The 19,185-nt window shown below is 46.1% G+C and overlaps 2 protein-coding genes across 4 annotated transcripts in view; one reads left to right on the forward strand and one right to left on the reverse strand.

The window, feature by feature from the left end:
• Nucleotides 1-19,185, forward strand: part of LOC126260869 (phospholipase ABHD3) — a 548,197-nt gene that overhangs the window by 425,777 nt on the left and 103,235 nt on the right. The window lies entirely within an intron of this gene.
• The window catches only part of LOC126260853 (uncharacterized), a 76,721-nt gene that overhangs the window by 38,946 nt on the left and 18,590 nt on the right, over nucleotides 1-19,185 (reverse strand). The window contains exons 1-2 of one of the 3 annotated variants that reach the window (XM_049958287.1): nucleotides 12,907-13,057; nucleotides 5,606-5,686 (exon numbers count right to left, since the gene is read on the reverse strand). The exons of 1 other annotated variant lie outside the window; for it this stretch is intronic. In XM_049958287.1, coding sequence (XP_049814244.1) covers nucleotides 5,606-5,686; nucleotides 12,907-13,014 — 189 coding nt within the window. In that variant the 5' untranslated portion in view covers nucleotides 13,015-13,057. Of the gene's footprint in view, nucleotides 1-5,605; nucleotides 5,687-12,906; nucleotides 13,058-19,185 lie in introns of those variants that run through there. One more of the 3 variants, XM_049958268.1, reaches the window with a different exon arrangement.

Genomic DNA, 19,185 nt, shown 5'->3' on the forward strand with positions numbered 1-19,185 from the left:
TTTTGTATGCTTTACATAAGTAAAAAAGACTGCAATCAGGTGTTTCCGTCTGGAAAAGGCTGTTCGGATGGCAGACTCGATGGACATAAGATTATCAGTGGTAGAGCAACCCTGGCAGAAGCAGCCCTGACATGGAGCCAGCAGGCCACGTGACTCCAGGACCCAACCCAACCGCCGGCATACCATATGTTCCAGCAGCTTATAAAGAACGTTGGCGAGGCTCATGGACCGATAGCTATCCACTTCAAGCAGGTTTTTACAGCGTTTCAGCACCACAACGATGGTGCTCTCCCGCCATTGTGATGGAAAGACGCCATCACACCAGATCCGGTTGAAGATGATGAGAAGTTGTTGCTTGTAGCCAGGTGAGAGATGTTTAATCATCTGGCTGTGGATGCGATCAGGCCCAGGAGCTGTGTCGGGGCAATGCGCAGGGGCACTGAGGAGCTCCCACTCTGTAAATTGGGCAGAGTGTAGTGAATGAGAGGACATTCCCTTCCAGCTGCCGTTTGAGTGTGCGAAAGGCTGTGGGGTAATTCTCCAACGCAGAGGCTCGAGCAAAGTGCTCGGCAAAGTGCTTGCCAATCGCGTTTGCGTCGGTACATAACTCGCCATTTATGGTAACACTGGGGACAGCTGTTGGGGCCTGGTACCCAAAAAGACATTTGATCTTTGCCCAGACTTGGGAAGGTGACGTGTGGCACCCAATGGTGGAGACTTATCTCTCCCAACACTCCTCCTTCCATTGTTTGATAAGGTAATGCCCACGGGCACAGAGCCGTTTAAAGGCTATGAGGTGCTCCAGGAAAGGGTGCTGCTTAGGCCGCTGTAGAGCTCGCTGACACTCCTTAATTGCTTCAGTGACTTCCGGCGACTACCAAGGGTCTGCCTTACACCTCGGGCACCCTAAAGAGCGAGGGATCACGTTTTCTGCTGCAGCAACAATTGTGCTAGTCACCTGCTCAACCATCACATCAATGTTACCGTGTTGGGGAGATTCAGCGGTGACAGCAGAGGTGAAAGTTCCCAGTCCACCTTGTTCAAAGCCCATCTGCCTGATGCCGGGGCAGTGACAGGAAGATGGGGAAGTGGTCACTACCACACAGGTCATCATGTGCTCTCCAGTGGATAGATGGGAAAAGTCGTGGGCTGCAAATTGATAAATCAAGGGCCGAGTGACTACCATGAGCCACACTGAAATGTGTGGCGGTCCCAGTATTTAAGTGGCAGAGGTTGAATTGTGACAGTGAAGTTTCGACATCTCTGCCTCTGCCAGTAAGCATGGTACCACCCTACAAGGGGTTATGAGCGTTAAAATCTCCCAAAAGTAGGAAAGGTTTAGGGAGTTGATCAATCAGTGCAGCTAATACTTTCAGGAGTACTGCACCATCTGGAGGAAAATATAAATTGCAGACAGTTATTTCCTGTGTCATCCTTATTCTGACAGCCACAGCTTAAAGAGGTGTTTGAAGGGGCACATGTTCACTGAAGACCGAGTTTAGGACATAAACACAAACTCCACCTGACACTATATTATAGTCTCTATGGTTTCTGTAATATCCCTTATAGCCGCAGAGGGCAGGGGTCCGCATTGCTGGGAACCAGGTTTCCTGGAGGGCAATGCAGATAGCAGGTGTAAAGGTTAACAGCTGCCGCAGCTCAGCCAGGTGGTGGAAAAAACCGCCGCAATTACACTGGAGGATGACATCGTGAGACTGGGAAGGCATGAACATTCAATGAGGCAGTTTACGCCTCGGAGTCACCTGCTGCCACCAATTTATTGCCTGAACAGTCTATATCCATTGTGTCTGAGGGTATGGCAAGATATAGGTGCTCAGCAGATGCCAACATCTCCACCCCATCCTCAGATGCAGAGGTTGTAGGTAGCGGTGGTGTGGGTGCTACCACAATTTCATTGGCCTTAGGGGGTTTTCTTTCTGGATTTCTCTTGCTGCTCTTTGGGTTTCCCTGGCTGGGAGGACTTCACTGACTCAGCCTCCGGGACTGAGGATGAGTGTGAAGCCCTATAACCAGCTGTTTTTGGACTCTTCAGGCACTAGCGGGTGTCATCTTTCCCACTAGAGGAAAACTTGGGAAGGGAGTGACACAAGGGACCCATTCCTAGTGAGAGAAGCCGAAGAAGACTTATGCTTCTCCAGCTTAGAAGTGGGGACAGACGTCCCCGATGGTTGGGGGGGGGGGGGGGGGTGTTGCTCCCGAAGCAGTTGGTGCAGGAGCAACATGGAAGGAAATGCCCCCCCCCCCCCCCCACCATCAAGGGGGCGTTTATTAGGAAAGAGACATGTATGAAACTATCAGGCATCATCCAACTGGGAACTAATTACATGTGGGGTCCCACAAGGTTCCAAGTTAGGGCCCTTACTTTTTCTTGTGTATATCAATGACCTTTCATCAGTAACATTATCAGATGCCAAGTTTGTTTTGTTTGCCAATGATACAAACATTGCAATAAATAGCAAATCAAGTGTAGTCTTAGAAAGATAGGCTAATAAAATATAAAATATTTGTGGGCATTAATCACTGGTTCCTAGCAAATTCTTTGTCACTAAAATTTGGAGAAAAAAAAAAAAAAACACACTCTACATGCAGTTCAGAACTTGTAAAGGGTGTCCCACGAGTATGTGCCTAACATACGATGACAATCAGATAGAAGAACTGGACAGTGTTAAATTCTTGGGGTTACAGCTTGATAATAAATTCAAGTGGGAGGAGCACACCACAGAACTGCTGAAGCATCTTAAGAAATCTCTATTTGCAATGCGAATTGTGTCAGACATAGAAGATACAAAAAAGAAAATGCTGGCATACTATGCTTACTTTCATTCCATAATGTCATATGGAATTATTTTTTGGGGTAGTTCATCAAGCCAAGCTAAAGTTTTCCAGGCACAAAAACATGCAGTAAGGGTTATATGTGGTGTGAACTTGAGAACATCCTGCAGAAGCCTATCTAGGGAACTAGGGATACTAACTACTGCTTCCCAATACATTTATTCCTTAATGAAATTTGTCATTAAAATATATATCACTTTTTCAAACTAACACCTCAATTCATCGAATCAATACTAGAAATAAGAATAATCTTCACAAGAATTTAAAGTCACTTACTCTTGTACAAAAAGGTGTGCATTATTCAGGAACACACATTTTAAATAACTTGCCAGCAGCCACAAAAAGCTTACCAACCAATGAAATTCAGTCTGAGAGAAGCCTAAAGGATTTATTGGTGGCCAACTCCTTCAACTCCATTGATGAATTTCTCAGTAGAACCAACTGATTTGCGCGCGCGCGCGCTGGTGTGTGTGTGTGTGTGTGTGTGTGTGTGTGTGTGTGTGTGTGTGTGTAGCACAATATAACTTCTGCACCATTTCAGTGCAGTAATGTGTTCATTGTAAATAAGTACTGTAGTAGTTCTATTACATGTTTACTACCTCATGAATAAAAAAATCCCTTTTTTATTTTAAATTCAGTGCATTAGTGTTTGTAAAATGATTCTTTCATATAGTGTTCATTAAAAGAATGACGATCATTCCACTTGGGACCTGTGGAAGGTACATTAGCTTATTTGTTTCAGTTGTAAATATTTGTCACGTATTATTGTTTTTCTGACATGTTCCACATCCTGGAGGACCTATTCACTACGGATCAATTGGAATGAAAGTGAATTTAATCTAATCTAATGGCTGTGGTTAGACATGAAGCACTTCCGATTTTTCCCAGTTCAGAAGTAAGGAGAGCAGCAATCAAGTGGGTTACTAACAGTAAGTATAGTGCACACATTCCAGCTTGGCTGATTTTAAATGGGGTTGCAGTGTGCAGGCTAAGCAAGTGCCACAATGGAGAGGAGTCATGCAGGGGAAGTATGTTTTGTAACTAGTGTCTACCCCACTGTGGATAGTTTGCTTTTTTATTTGAGAAGGGATTGTGGGTCGCACTAGTGATCGATGCACCATGAATTCCTTCACCATTCAAACACACACACACACACACACACACACACACACACACACACACACACACACACACACACAAATATGATACATCTTTCATCATTTTAAAATAAGTGTTCCAAGGAAAGTCTTTCATTCTACAGTTTAGTTATGTGCTAAAGTTTTTGATAATGTGGGGGAGGGGGCATGAACATATTTCCAAACCAATGTACACAGAAAATGACTGACACTTCGAAAAGTAAAATATCACTGAGTGTAAAAGATTCAAATGTAACATGGCATTACAGATTGCAATAAAAATTTAACATTCATTCTGATTCCTGTTATCAACATAATTACATGCTTTCTTTACAACTTCTTACCTGAAAACATGTTCACAGAATTTATTTATTACTCAAAAACACCATAATTTATTTCCCAGTTTGTGTAAAAAACTGGGAAAAACTTAAGAACACAGATTCATGAAAACTGTTGTTGTTCTTAAAAATCATAATATCTGTTATTTTGCCTAATTTTAAATTTACTTATGGAAAACATTTTTTGTGTCTATCACTTAAAAGCCAATAAACTAACATACCAGCCAGCTGCTGTGCTATTTCTATATTTATGTGGAAAAGCAAGATCCATGAAAGCAAGATCAGCTGTGGCATCATCAATGAAACCATCCCAGTATTTGCCTTAACAGAGTTAAGCAACACACAAATCTAAATATGGATGGATAGAGGTTTAAGCCTTTTCCTCCCACATACAAGTTTGGTGTCAACCTCTGTACCACCTTGTTTGGCATCTCAACTTAAAACTTGCATTTAAACAGATCGCTTTGCCAGGTAAGATCCTATGGAAGCTGATAGTACTCTAGGCAGTGAATTAATGACTCAGCAAATTCTTTTGTATGATTCAAACTACTTAAACTTTTATTTAGTTGACACTTCATGCCTTGGAACTTAGTTCCTTCAGTCAGACTTCTCAAAGTTACACGAAGACTGTCCACCACTGCTAACCCAACACAACAAAGTGTCACTACACTTGCAATGTGGAATGTAAACATGATTATGATTACCAGGCACTGCTGGTAGCCTAATTAATAGTTGCTGAAAACAGCAGGCAAAAACACATTCTGCGAGTGCTGGCATCATGTAACAAATGTGAAATAACAAGTGGTTCTACTCAATTTGTTCTGTTAACTATAGTATTCTGTAGAATCTAAAGCATAGTGCCATTCAGAATTTGGTAAAAAGAATGAGTGAAAAGATTATGTCCACAAAAAACACAAAAACAGAAACAAATATGAGAAGGTGGGTGAACTGTGCAGCTGAAGCATCTCAAATGTGCTGGGTAAACTGATGTAACTGAAGTACTGAATATGACAAAGGAAAAACCAGGAAAATACAATCATTTATAACATTAACAAACAATGGAGATGAAAGGTGGTCATACATATAAATAGATTAAGAGTCTGTTGCCAACGCTAAGAAACATGGAAGTAATATGGTAATTCAAGCAGGAATGTTACTGGTCTGTTTGGCAACACAATAGCAACCATAAGCCATAAAATATGCAACTTATCTGAATCTGACTAACTGAGCTTCAAGAATAAAGCTGGATGTGTTTCTTTAATAAGAATATATACTCACTTTGTCCAATATGCCAATGCCAAGGTAGAAGCAGATGATGAATACATTCCAGCCAATCCACACTATATTCCAAACAGTATACTGAAAAAGAGTACATTTATGGTTTTTAATTTATTGGACTTTTTTATTAATTGAGAAAGTTGTGTTGCAGTGAAAGTACACTGCCTGACAAAAATGCGAAGCACTCAGAAGTGAACCAGAAAACAAACAAACTTCATGCATTGAGAAGGTATGTTATGTTAGATCAACGAGTCAAAATCTGTTCAAATTTGTAAAGAAATTGGCAGTATGAGCTCACTTAACAGTATAACATTGCATCTACTCTGGCCTGAGTGCATCACGCACTGATTCAGTCAGGAAGGGTGTCAAAGCCATTGTATCTTCTCCTGAGGCCAGCTAGCCCACAACTGGGATACTGGCACTGGGATGGAGTTGATGACCGAGATGGTTCAACGCAAGTTCTGTCCGAGATGGTCCTACGCATGTTCTATTAGGGAGGGATCTGAGGATTTTGCTGGCCACTGGAGTACCTCAACTTCATACAGGCAGTTGAGAGAGACTCATGCCAACACTCATGAGCACTGTCCTGATGCAAAACGGTATCACGATACTGTTGCACGAGTGGTAAAACACGAGTACGGAGGATGTTCATGACGTAACAATGTGCCATCAAGATTTCCTCAATCACTATCAGTAGCGACATGAAGTCGCACCCGATGGCTCGCCACACAATGATGCCACGGGTAACACTCTGCCTTTCCAAAATGTTGAATGAATGGGACATCTTCCCAGGATGCCACCATGTTCATTGACAATGGTTATCAGGGATAGTGCAGAACCGTGATTATTCACTGAACACTATGTTGTGCTTTCAAAAATGGTTCAAAGGCTCTGGGCACTATGGGACTTAACATCTGAGCTCATCAGTCCCCTAGAACTTATAACTACTTAAACCTAACTAATCTAAGGACATCACACACATCCATGCCCAAGGCAGGATTTAAACCTGGTGCTTTCACGAGAAGTCCATGCTTTCCAGTCACGTCACTATTCCAAACACAGCTGTTTATGTTTTGGTGTTAGTGACAGCCTGTGCACAGGACAGAAATTCCACAGTCCAGCTGCTGCTAGTCTTTGATCAATTATGAAGGATAGGTTGGTTGGTGTAAAAAAAGGGGGAGGGACCAAACTGCGAGGTCAACGGTCCCTTGTTCCCAGAAAAATAATTACACAAGAGAAAGAAGAATAGAAAGGAGATGTACAGCACAATAAGAGAAACTAAAAACCAGAAGAACACGAGTAGGACAACCAACACTACTATGGACAAAACAGGAAAGGAAAACCACAGAGAAGCAAGAAACAGGTAGAAGGGATAAAAACAAGAGAGCAGATGACCTTGGCTGGCCGATCACAAGAATAAATAGGAAAAGCCAGCCACTCTGCAACACATTAAAACATACAGCCTAAAAGCATCAGAGTGGAGGCGACAAAGGGCCAAACAACATACGCTAAAACTTATAGAGAATGATAAAACTCACCATCATGTATAAAACATAAAACTAAATTAGACGATGAGTTGTTGTCAGCTAAAATTAATGGCAACGAGTCCAGTAACTGAAGAGTCCATCGCAGGCCAGCCAAAGAAGGATAGCTCACCAAGATATGGGTCACTGTCAGCTGGGCGCCGCACTGACACTGGGGTGGGTCATCATGGCGCTGGAGGTATCCATGTATCATGCAAGCGTGGCCAATGCAGAGCCGACAGAGAACTACAAAGTCCCTGCAAGAGGCCGCATGGAGGTCTTCCACACATTCTTGGTCTCCTTAATGGCATGCAATTTGTTGTGCGTATAAGGTTATGCCATTCTGTCTCCAAAAGACGCAAAACCTTGCGGTGTAGTACTGAACGCAGGTCAGTTGCAGGGAAGCCAGTCTCCATAAGCAGTTTCCGCGTAGCCTGTTTGGCCAACTTGTTGGCAAATTCGTTGTGTGGGATGCCAACATGGCCTGGGGTCCAGACAAACACTACTGGATGACTGGACCATTCCAGGGCATAGATGGACTCCTGGATGGTCACAACCAAAGGATGACCAGGGTAGCACTGGTCGATAGCTTGTAGGCTGCTCAAGGAGTCATTACACAGAAGAAACGACTCCCCATGGCATGAACGGATGTGCTCAAGAGCATGAGATTTAGCCACCAGCCCTGCAGTGTGAACACAGCAGCCATTGGGCAAGGAATGGGTTAACAGAGTCATTAGGGCCATGTGAAAGGTCCAGACAAAGCCGCAGCCTATGTATGCGCCATGGAGGTGTACTTGAATGGACCTCAAGTATAGGTGGTAAAGGCAAGGACTCCAGTTTGGATAGAAGGGATCGGACACAAACTGCAATTGTAAGCCCTGATAAGGGCCACCGATGCGGGAGATGGGTGGGAAAAGGAGACAGTAATTCAGATGTGCAGGAGAACTACAAATGTGTGCAACGTAACTGGTGAGCAGTTGTGCACACTGAACCTTCAATGGAGGGACTTCAGCCTCAACCAGGATGCTAGTCACTGGACTCGTCCTAAAATCTCCCGAAGCTAGTCAAACACCACTGTGGTGCACTGGGTCGAGTAAAAGCAATGCTGAGTGCACCGCCGAACAATAAACCACAGTCCCATAGTCAAGGTGGGATTGAACAACGGCTCTGTAGAGCTGAATCAGCGTAGAGCAATCTGCACCACAACTGGTGTTGCTCAGCCAGCGGATGGCATTGAGGTGCTCCCAGCACTTCCACTTAAGCTGAAGATGGTGAAGAACCTAAGTCAATCGGGCGGCGAAAACCTGTCCTAAGAATCGATTTGTCTCTGCTACAGTGAGTGAATCATCATTAAGGTAAAGGGGTGGTTCCAGATGAACCGTATGATGCTGATAGAAGTGCATAACACAATACTTTGTGGATGAAAACTGGAAACTGTGGGCTATAGTCCATGACTGCGCCTTGTGGATGGCTCCCTGTAGGCACCACTCAGCAACATCAGTACTGGTGGTGCAGTATGAAATGCAGAAGTAGTTTGCATACAGAGAAGGTTAGACAGACGGCCCTATAGCTGCTGCTAGGCAATTAATGGCCACTAAAAATAGAGAAACATTCAAAACAGAGCACTGCGGGACCCCATTCTCCTGGGTATGGGGAGGGGGGGGGGGGGGGGGGGGGGAGACTATGGGAGGCACCAACTTGGACATCAAAAGTCTAGAGTGACAGGAAATTTTGGATAAAAATTGGGAGCGGGCCTCTGAGACCCCACTCATACAATGTGGCAAGGGTATGATGTTGCCAGGTCGTGTCGTATGCTTTCTGTACATTGAAAAAGACTGTAACAAGGTGTAGGCATCTGGAAAAGGTTGTTCGGGTGGCAGACTCAAGGGACACAAGGTTATCAGTGGTAGAGTGACCCTGGTGCAAACCACCCTGGAATGGAGCCAGTAGGCCACCTGACTCCAGGACCATAATAACCATCGACACACCATACATTCTAGCAGCTTACAAAGAATGTTTGCGAGGTTGATGGGCCGGTAGCTATCCACATCAAGTGGGTATTTGCCAGGTTTGAGCACTGGTATGATGGTGCTATCCCGCCATTGCGATGGAAAGATCCAGTTGAAGATGACGAGGAGATGTCGCTGGTAGTCAGATGAGAGATGTTTAAGCACCTGACTGTGGATCCGATCTGGCCCAGGAGCTGTGATGGGGAATGTACAAGGGCACTGACAAACTCCTACCCTGTAAATGAAGCGGTATAGGGTTCACTGTGATGTGCAGTGAATGAGAGGAGTCTCTTCCATCCACCATTTTAGGGTACGAAAAGCTGGGGGGCGGGGGTTAGTTCACCGACACAGAGGCTCAAGCATAGTGTTCAGCAAAGTGCTTGGCAATCGTGTTTGCGTCGGTAGATAACATGCCATTTATACTAACACCAGGAACACCTGTTGGGGTCTGGTATCTGAAAACACGTTTGATCTTTGCCCAGACTCGGGAAGGTGACCTATGCCACCCAATGGTCAAGAAATCTCTCTCCCCACTCCTGCTGACGTCGTTTGATAAGTTTGCGCATGTGGGAATGGAGCCGTTTAAAGGCTATGAGGTGCTCCAGGGATGGGTGCCGCTTAGGCCACTGTAGAGCTCGCTGATGCTCCTTAATTGCTTCAGCGACTTCCAGCGACCGCCAAGGGACTTCCTTTTGCCGGGGGATCCATAGAGAGTGAGGGATCGCGTTTTCTGCCGTAGAAATGATTGTTGTCACCTACTCAACCATCATGTCAATGTTACCATGTGGGAGAGAGTCAACAGTGACAGCAGAGGTGAAAGTTTCCCAGTCTGCCTTGTTTACAGCCCATCTGGGCAGGTCCATGAGCCTGACACCAGGGCAGTGACGGAAAGATGGGGAAGTGGTCATTACCACACAGGTCGTCATGTGCTCTCCAGTGGATAGATGGGAAAAGTCGTGGGCTGCAAATTGATAAATCAAGGGCTGAGTGACTACCATGAGCCACACTGAAATGTGTAGCAGCCCCAGTATTTAAGAGGCAGAGGTCAAACTCAAACAGTGAAGTTTCGACATCTATGCTTGGCCAGTAAGCACGGTGCCACCCTACAAGGGGTTATGGGCCTTAAAACCACCCAAAAGTAGGAAAGGTTTAGGGAGTTGATTAATCAGTGCAGCTAATACATTCAGGAGTACTGCACCATCTGGAGGAAGATATACACTGCAGACAGTTATTTCCTGTGTCATCCTTATTCTGACAGCGACAGCTTGAAGAGGGGTTTGAAGGGGCACAGTTTCACTACAGGCTGAGTTTAGGACATGAACGCAAACTCCACTCGCTTATGGTCACTATGGTTCCCGTAATATCCCTTACAGCTGTGGAGGGCAGAGGTCCGCATTGCCAGGAACCAGGATTACTGGTGGGCAATGCAGAAAGCATGTGTAAAGCTTAACAGTTGCTGTGGCTCAGCCAGGCAATGGAAATAACCGCCGCAACTCAACTTGAGCATGACATCATTGTGAGACTGAGAAGGCATGGAACATTCAATGAGGCAGTTTATGCTTCAGGGTCACCTGCTGCCACCGACTTATGCCTGAGCAGTCTATAGCCATTGTATCTGGGGGTCCGGTGAGATCTAGGTCCTCAGCGGACGCCAGAATCTCCACCTCATCCTCAGACGCAAAGCTTGAGGTAGCGGTGGTGTGGGTGCCACTGCAATTCCCTTGGTCTTGGTGACCTTTCTGGATTTCTCTCGCTGCTCTTTGTTTCCCTGGCTGGGCGGACTTCACTGATTCCGTCTATGGGACAGAGGATGAGCATGAAGCCCTACAACCAACTGCTTTTGGGCTCTTCAGCCACTGGTGGTTGTCATCTTTCTTGCAAGCGGATACCTGGGAGGTCCTAGCGAGAGTAGCCGAAGAAGACTTACGCTGCTCTGGCTCAGAGGTGGGAACTGATATCCCCAATCGCTGAGGGGGTGTTGCTCCTGAAGCAGGTGTAGACTTCCGGTTCTGAGGGGTGACAGGTATTCGAAGAACTGATGGGGCAACAACTGTTCTCTTAGCAGCGGCATAAGAGGAGATCACATCCACAGGATTCCTCTTAGCCTCAGTGTAGATCAGTCAGTCCAGGGTCTTATATTCCACGATTTTCCTCTCTTTCTGTAAAATCCTGCAGTCTGGCGAGCAAGATGAATGATGCTCTCTGCAGTTGACATAGATGGGAGGTGGGGCATATGGAGTATTGGGATGTGGTGGACATCCACATTCTCGACATGTCATGCTGAAAGTACAACGGGAAGACATATGGCCGAACTACTAGCACTTAAAGCACCGAATTGGGGGAGAGATATATGGTTTTAAATCACAGCGGTAGACCATCATCTTGACGTTCTCGGGCAATGTGTCACCATGAAAGGCCAATATGAAGGCACCTGTGGCAACCTGATTATCCCTCGGACCCCGATGGACAAAGTGAACACCTCGTCACTCTAAACTTGCGCACAGCTTATTGTCAGACTGCGAAACAATATAATACCCTGGACCATTTTAAGTTCTTATGGGGCGTGATGGTAATAGAAACATCCCCCAACTTGTCACACGTGAATAATGCCCATGACAGGGAAGAGGATGCTGTTTTTATCAAGATCGACCCAGAGTGCATTTTGGACAATCCCTCCATCTCCCCGAACTTGTCCTTCAAATGCTCCACAAAAAACTGAGGCTTCATGGACATGAAAGCGTCCCCATGAACTCTCGTACATATAAGGCACCGTGGCGAATAAGCTTTGCTGCCATCCTTAGCCTGGCATTCCTCCCACGGTGTGGCCAGGGAGTGGAATGATTTGGGGTCATATTTCTTAGCATTGAAGTTAGACTTTGCCCGCTTAGAGACTGCTGGTGGTGGACCACCAGCAAGAGATGACATACTACGTTTCAAGGTGTGTCATCCGCCTTCATGCCATCCACTCCAACCAGGGGCCCTCCCCACTGGCACCACCCTACCTCAGCAACGTCCACCTGGCAGGACGGTCATTGTCAGGGCCCCAGGGAGACGAGCATCTACTCCATGGCATACATGGGGAACTAACTGTGCTGGCATCAGCAGAGCGATCCCTGTGTTGTCAGGGGGCTACAACCAACAGGGTACATGGCGGCCCCACCACAACAGACTGGCTACCATGCTGGATATGAGGTGTAAAGAAGTCCATGGTCATCGTCGGCGCGGAAAGCGACATTGCATAGTGCATGGTGGAAAACACACCCAGAAAGGTGTCCTCACCGAAGAGATGGAAAATGAGTGGGACTGCAATGTGACGCTAAAGATCTCAATGCATGATGGACATGATGCACCATGTAAGGTGCCCTCCCCCAATTGGCTCGCTCTTCGAAAACATTTTGAAAAATAGAGGTCAAACCCTACAGAGGACCATAACAAAGGCCGAAACTTGTGAGACTCCTTTTAGTTGCCACTTACAACCGGCAGGAATACCTTGGGCCTATTCTAACCCCTGGACTCGCAGAGGGTTATGCAGGATAGTACAGATTGTCGTATGGAGTACATTATTTTTTCTCGGGTGGTAGGTGCAGATATGAAGGGGCTTATGATGTACTTTATGAACAACATGACAATCTTCCCTTGTGGCTGTCAGACTTGGTAGATGGAACCTTTAAAACGAGTTTGCCTGTCCTCGTGTTCCTATGAAATAGGAAACTGGGCCCACTGCCACATCTGAATGCTCCAAAAATTGGATATTGCATTATTCGACTACCTGGCCAAATGGAGAACCACAATGATGCCCCTTCCAAACTTTGTCAGGTGCTGATATTGTTGTCTCACACGATATGTGACATCTGTGTCCTTCAGTGTGATCACTCATCTGACACTGTTCATGACCCTAATGGGCCTTGTAGTAGCAGCAACACTGCATTCTGTTAACCACTCTACCTGTAACAGAGAATTGCAACTCTAATCATGTATGTCTGCTGATGGTATGAACGTGTACAAAATTATTCTGGCATAGACCCCATCTTCTGTGTGCTTCAACTGTTGTCCGGGAAGTGTAGTTAGATAGCATTTGCCTATATACAAATACACAGAAAAGTACTTATACATAAAACACCATTAGCTACTGTATGTAGATTCCACTGAATGCAATGAAAATATGCTTAACCACCAGGGATTGCACAGTGGCAACATGGACAAATCTGTACATGCGCAAGTCAGTCACTAGATAAGATTTTCTTGTGTACTTATGTTACTGTGAGCTAAGTGCAATCTATTGAAGTTTTAAACGTAATTCCATTTGGATCTTGTTTTGCAGTGCACCATTTTAGCAGATCTTCAAGGAGGCCAGACACAGAACCACAATCTGGAGTTTTGAATGAGACACTAAGCGTCATTTCCAGGGTTTGGAGATGGACCCCAGACACAAGAAATGTTTATCAATAAGGAAGTGGATGATTGATTAAGAATAATCCCTCCACTAGCCAGGTATCTAATCTTATCTCAGCAATGAAATTCAATGCTGTTTGTGTGTGGCATATTACTGGCAAAGAGCAGCAATGAGCAAATTTCTGTAAGGATCCAAGCAGCAAAGACTTGCACAAAATGTTTTAGCAGCTAAACTAGTTTGAATTTACCTATCATTTTCAAAAGTCCTACCAAAAATTAAGAAAACTCTGCAACACATTACACCACAGCCGCAGGCCAAGAAACATTCCACTAGGCCAAGGTAAATTCCATGGTATCACTTTCATATTATACTGTACATAAGTTAGCAACATATTTTTATAGTTTTCAGCAGAGTGTATTTACTTGTAATGCACTTTATAATTAATTTTTTGTAAGGCTATTGAACATAACTGACACTCTGAAACCAATTAAACCACGCAATGAACTTCACAGTTAAACGTCAGCAGAGCCACCCCTATAGCTGGTGGGTATATCAGATGTATGGCAATGAATTCCACCCAGTGCAGAGATGGAATGACCAAAACAGAGTTTCTGCCATATTTTCTGATCACACATTTGTGTGGAAAGTTGATTACATGATGGCAGTAGGTTTAATAGGACTAAACAGATTTTTAGTCCCTTCTTCCACAGAAAATTCACATAAAACGATGGTGTGAAATGAGAAAAGAAGGATAAACTGTTCCAAGATCTTTGACTTGGTTGTTGTGGCTAAAAACTGTAATACTTAGGTAACTAGAAACACTAGGTTAAGAATGAACAAAGAAAAGACGAGGAGGTTGAGAACTGCCGATTCTAGTATTTCCTTAAGCTTATGGAAACAGGCCATACCAACCACAAGGGATACCTAGAAAGTGTGTCTCTATACAGACTAGACAGGGTAAATGGAGGTCCTTGCGTAGAGCCTATGGTCACATCCCAACTGGTCAAATAAGCTCAACTCTTGGCTGCGAAACAGAGGCTAGCTTCATGGGTGGTTGGTTGGTTGGTTGGTTTAAAGGAGGGAGGCAGGGATCAAACTACGAGGTCATCGGCCCCTTTTTCCTTATAAAACAACGCCACAAGTGTGAGAATAGAACAGACGAGACATATAACACAAAACAGAAAGAAAGGAAAAACCACAAGAATGAAGAAAAGGCAATGAACAGTAACAAAAGAGGACAAGAAAACAGAGAGATGCTAGAAACAGAAGAGTGTAAACCAAGAAAGCAGATTACAATGGCTGGCCGACCACGAGAATAAAAAGGAGAAGCCAGCAACACTGCAACACATTAAAACCTCCACCCCAAAAGCACTAGGGTGGAGGACACAGAGGGACAAATGACATATGCTAAAACTTAGATTTAATGATAAAACTTACCCTTACGAATGAAACATAAAACTAAATCAGCCAAGGAGGTGGTGTTAGATAAAATGAGTGGCAATGAATCCGGTAACCCAAAATTTCATCGCTGGGCAGTCAAAGTGGGACTGTGCACCAGAATATGAGCCACTGTCAACTGGGCGCCGCACCGACATTGAGGCGGGTCTTCACGGTGCAGGAAGTAACCGTGGGTCACCCAAGAGTGGACAATGCAGAGACGGCAGAGGACAACTGATTCCCTGCAAGAGGCCCGCATGGAAGACTTCCACACATTCATAGTCTCCTTAATGACACGCAGTTTGTTGTGCGTATTGTTATGCCATTTCGCCTCCAAATGCCGAAAAACCCTGCGGCGTAAGCCAGAACACAGGTCAGGTTCAGAGGTGCCCATCTCCAGAAGCGGTTTCCGTATAGCCTGTTTGGCCAGCAAGTTCATTGTCTGGGATTCCGAAGTGTCCTGAAGTCCACACAAACACCACTGAAAGAGGGGACCAGTCCTGGGCATAGATGGACTCCTGGACGGACGCCACCAAAGGAAGGCAAAGATAGCACTGGTCGATAGCTTGCAGGCTGCTCATGGAGTCAGTACACAGAAGAAACGATTCCTCGGGGCATGAACGGATATACTGAAGTGCACGAGATATGGCCACCAGCTCTGCAGTGAATACACTGCAGCCATCGGGCAAGGAATGCTGTTCAATACGGCCTCTGTGGACACGGACGAAGCAAACATTACCATCAGCCATCGAGCAGTCAGTGTAAACCACTTCAGAGCCCCGGAACACTTCAACAATCGAGACTAAGTGACAGCGGAAAGCCGCTGGTTTAACGGAGTCCTTAGGGCCACGCAAAAGGTCCAGGCAAAGCTTCAAGCTACAGTTACCACATGGAGGTGTACATGAATGGACCTCGAGGAGAAGTGGTAAAGGGAAGGACTCCAGTTCAGACTGAAGCGATCGCACACAAACCGCAATCACTAGCCATGACCTGGGCTGCCTATGCAGGAGGTGAACCACCATGGTTGGGAAAAGAAAACTGTAATTAGGAAGTTCAGAAGAGCTATGAATGTGTGCAACGTAACTGGCAAGCAGTTGTGTCTGATCTTCAATGGAGGGGCTCCAGCCTCCACCAGTACGCTTGTCACCGGACTCGTCCTAAAAGCTCCCGTCAATAGTCGAACTCTGCAATGGTGCAATGGGTCGAGGAAACGCAATGCTGAGGGCACCACCGAAAAATGAATCACACTCCCATTGTCAAAAAAGGGCTCTGTAGAGCTGCAGCAGTGTACAGTGATCTGCACTCCAATTGGTGTTGCTCAGGCAGTGAAGGGCATTGAGGTGCTGCCAACATTTCAGTTTAAGCTGACAAAGATGAGGAAGCCAAACCCAACGACATGAAAAACCAGACCTCAGAATCGGCACGTCTCCACTACAGTGAGTGGGTCATCATTAAGGTAAAGTGCTGGTTCCAGATGAACGGTACAATGCCGACAGAAATGCATGACACAAGTCATCATGGCAGAAAACTGGAAGCCACGGGCTAGAGCCCATGACTGCACCTTGGGGATGGCTCCCTGGAGGCGCTGCTCAGCAACAACAGTACTGGAGTAGCAGTACGAAATGCAGAAGTCGTCTGCATATGGACAAGGAGAGACAGAGAGTCTGACAGCTGCTGCTAGACCGTTAATGGCCGCTAAAAATAGAGAAACACTCAATACAGAGCCCTGCGGGACTCCATTCTCCTGGATATGGATGGAACTATGGGAGGCAACAACTTGGACAAGGAATGACAGGAAGTTTTGGATAAAATTGGGAGCGGTTCCGGAGACCCGACTTGTATAATGTGGCAAGGATATGATGTCGCCAGGTCACGTCGTATGCTTTACGTAAGTCAAAAAAGGCGGCAACCAGGTGTTGGCGTCTGGAAAAGGCTGTTCAGATGGCAGACTCAAGGGACACAAGATTATCAGTGGTAGAGCAACCCTGGCAGAAGCCACCCTGACATGGAGCCATTAGGCCAGCTGACTCCAGGACCCAATCCAACCGCCGACACACTATACGTTCCAGCAGCTTACGAAGAACATTTGTGAAGTTGATGGGCCGATAGCTATCCACATCAAGCGAGTTTTTACCAGGTTTGAGCACCGTTATGATGGTGCTCTCCCGCCATTGCGATGGAAAGATGCCATCGCACCAGATCCGTTTGAAGATGATGAGCCGATGTCACTGGTAGTCAGATGAGAGACGTTTTATCATCTGACTGTGGATCCGATCTTGCCCAGGAGCTGTGTTGGGGCAATGTGCAAGGGCACTGAGGTGCTCCCTCTCTATAAATGTGGCATTACAGGATTAACTGTGGTGTGTAGTGAATGAGAGGACTTTCCCTTCCAGCCGCCGTTTGAGAGTGCGAAAGGCTGGGGGTAATTCCCCGACGCAGAGGCTTGAGCAAAGTGCTCGGCAGTCGTGCATCGGTAGACAACACGCCATTTATGATAACACTGGGAACACCTGTTGGGATCTGGTACTCAAAAAGACTATCTTTTCTCAGACTTGAGAAGGTGACGTATGCCACCCAATGGTCAAGAAGTATTCTCCCAACATGCTGCTTCCATCATTTGATAAGTTGGCAAAGGCGGGTACAGAGCCGTTTGAAGGCTATGAGGTGCTCCAGGGAAGGGTGCCACTTATGCCACTGTAGAGCTCACCGACACTCCTTAATTGCTTCAGCGAGTTCCGGCGACCACCAAGGGCCTGCCTTATGCCGGGGACACCTTAAAGAATGAGGGATCGCATTTTCTGCCTCAGAAACAATTGTTGTAGTCATCTGCTAAACCACCACATTTATGTTCCTGTGCGGGGAGATTCAAAGGCGACAGCAGTGGTGAAAGTTTCCCGGTCCGGACTTGATGCTGGGGCAGTGACAGGAAGATGGGGAAGTGGTCACTACCCCAAACGTAGTCATGTGCTCTCCAGTGGATAGATGGGAGAAGTCCTGGGCTGCAAATTGATAAATCAATGGCCGAGTAACTACCATGAGCCACACTGAAATGTGTGGAAGCCCCAGTATTTAAGAACCAGAGGTCGAACTGAGACAGTAAAATTTTGATATCTGTGCCTCGGCCAGTAAGCACAGTGCCACCCCACAAGGGGTTACGGGCGTTAAAGTCTCCCAAAGTAGGAAAGGTTTAGGGAGTTGATCAATCAGTGCAGCTAATACAATCGGGGGTACTGCACCATCTGGAGGAAGATATACATTGCAGATATTTATTTCCTGCGTCGTCCTTATTCTGACAGCCACAACTCCAAGAGGGGTTTGAAGGGGCACAGTTTCACTACAGACCGAGTTTAGGACATGAACGCAAATCCACCTGACACTATTATAGTCACTATGGTTCCTGTAATATCCCTTATAGTCACAGAGGGCAGAGGTCCGCACTGCTGGGAACCAGGTTTCCTGGAGGGCAATGCAGATATCAGGTGTAAAGCTGCCATAACTCAGGCGGCGGTGGAAGAAACCGCCGTAATTCAACTGGAGGATGACGTCATCGTGAGACTGGGAAGTCATGGAACATTCATTCAAGAGTCAGTTTATGCCTCAGAGTAAGCTGCTGCCACCGACTTATTGCCTGAGCAGTCTATATCCATTGTGTCCGAGGGTCTGTCGAGATCTAGGTCCTCAGCGGACACCAGAATCTCCTCCTCATCCTCAGTCACAGAGCTTGCAGGTAGCAGTGGTGTGGGTGCCACCACAATTCCCTTGGTCTTAGGGGTCTTTTTTTGGATTTCTCTCGCTGCTCCTTGGGTTTCACTGGCTGGGAGGACTTCACTGACTCAGTCTCTGGGACTGAGGATGAGCGTGAAGCCCTACAACCAGCTGCATTTGGGCTCTTCAGCCACTGGCAGGTATCATCTTTCCCACTAGCAGAAATCTGGGAAGTGAGTGACCCAAGGGACCATTTCCTAGTGAGAGAAGCCGAAAAAGACTTAACACTTCCCTGGCTTATAAGTGGGGACAGACGTTCCCTATGGTTGGGGGGGGGGGGAGGGGGGTGTTACTTCCAAAGTAGATGGTGCAGGAGCAACAGGGAGGGAAATGCCCTCCACCATTTAGGGGGCAGGTGTTGTCTTCCAGCTATGAGAGGTGACTGAGGTTGACGGAGCTGATGGGGCCAGACTGTCGTAGTGACGGCGTAAGACCATATCATAGGTACAGGAT

This window comes from Schistocerca nitens, chromosome 1 (assembly GCF_023898315.1).
Source record: "Schistocerca nitens isolate TAMUIC-IGC-003100 chromosome 1, iqSchNite1.1, whole genome shotgun sequence".
Classification (NCBI taxonomy): Eukaryota; Metazoa; Arthropoda; class Insecta; order Orthoptera; family Acrididae; genus Schistocerca; species Schistocerca nitens.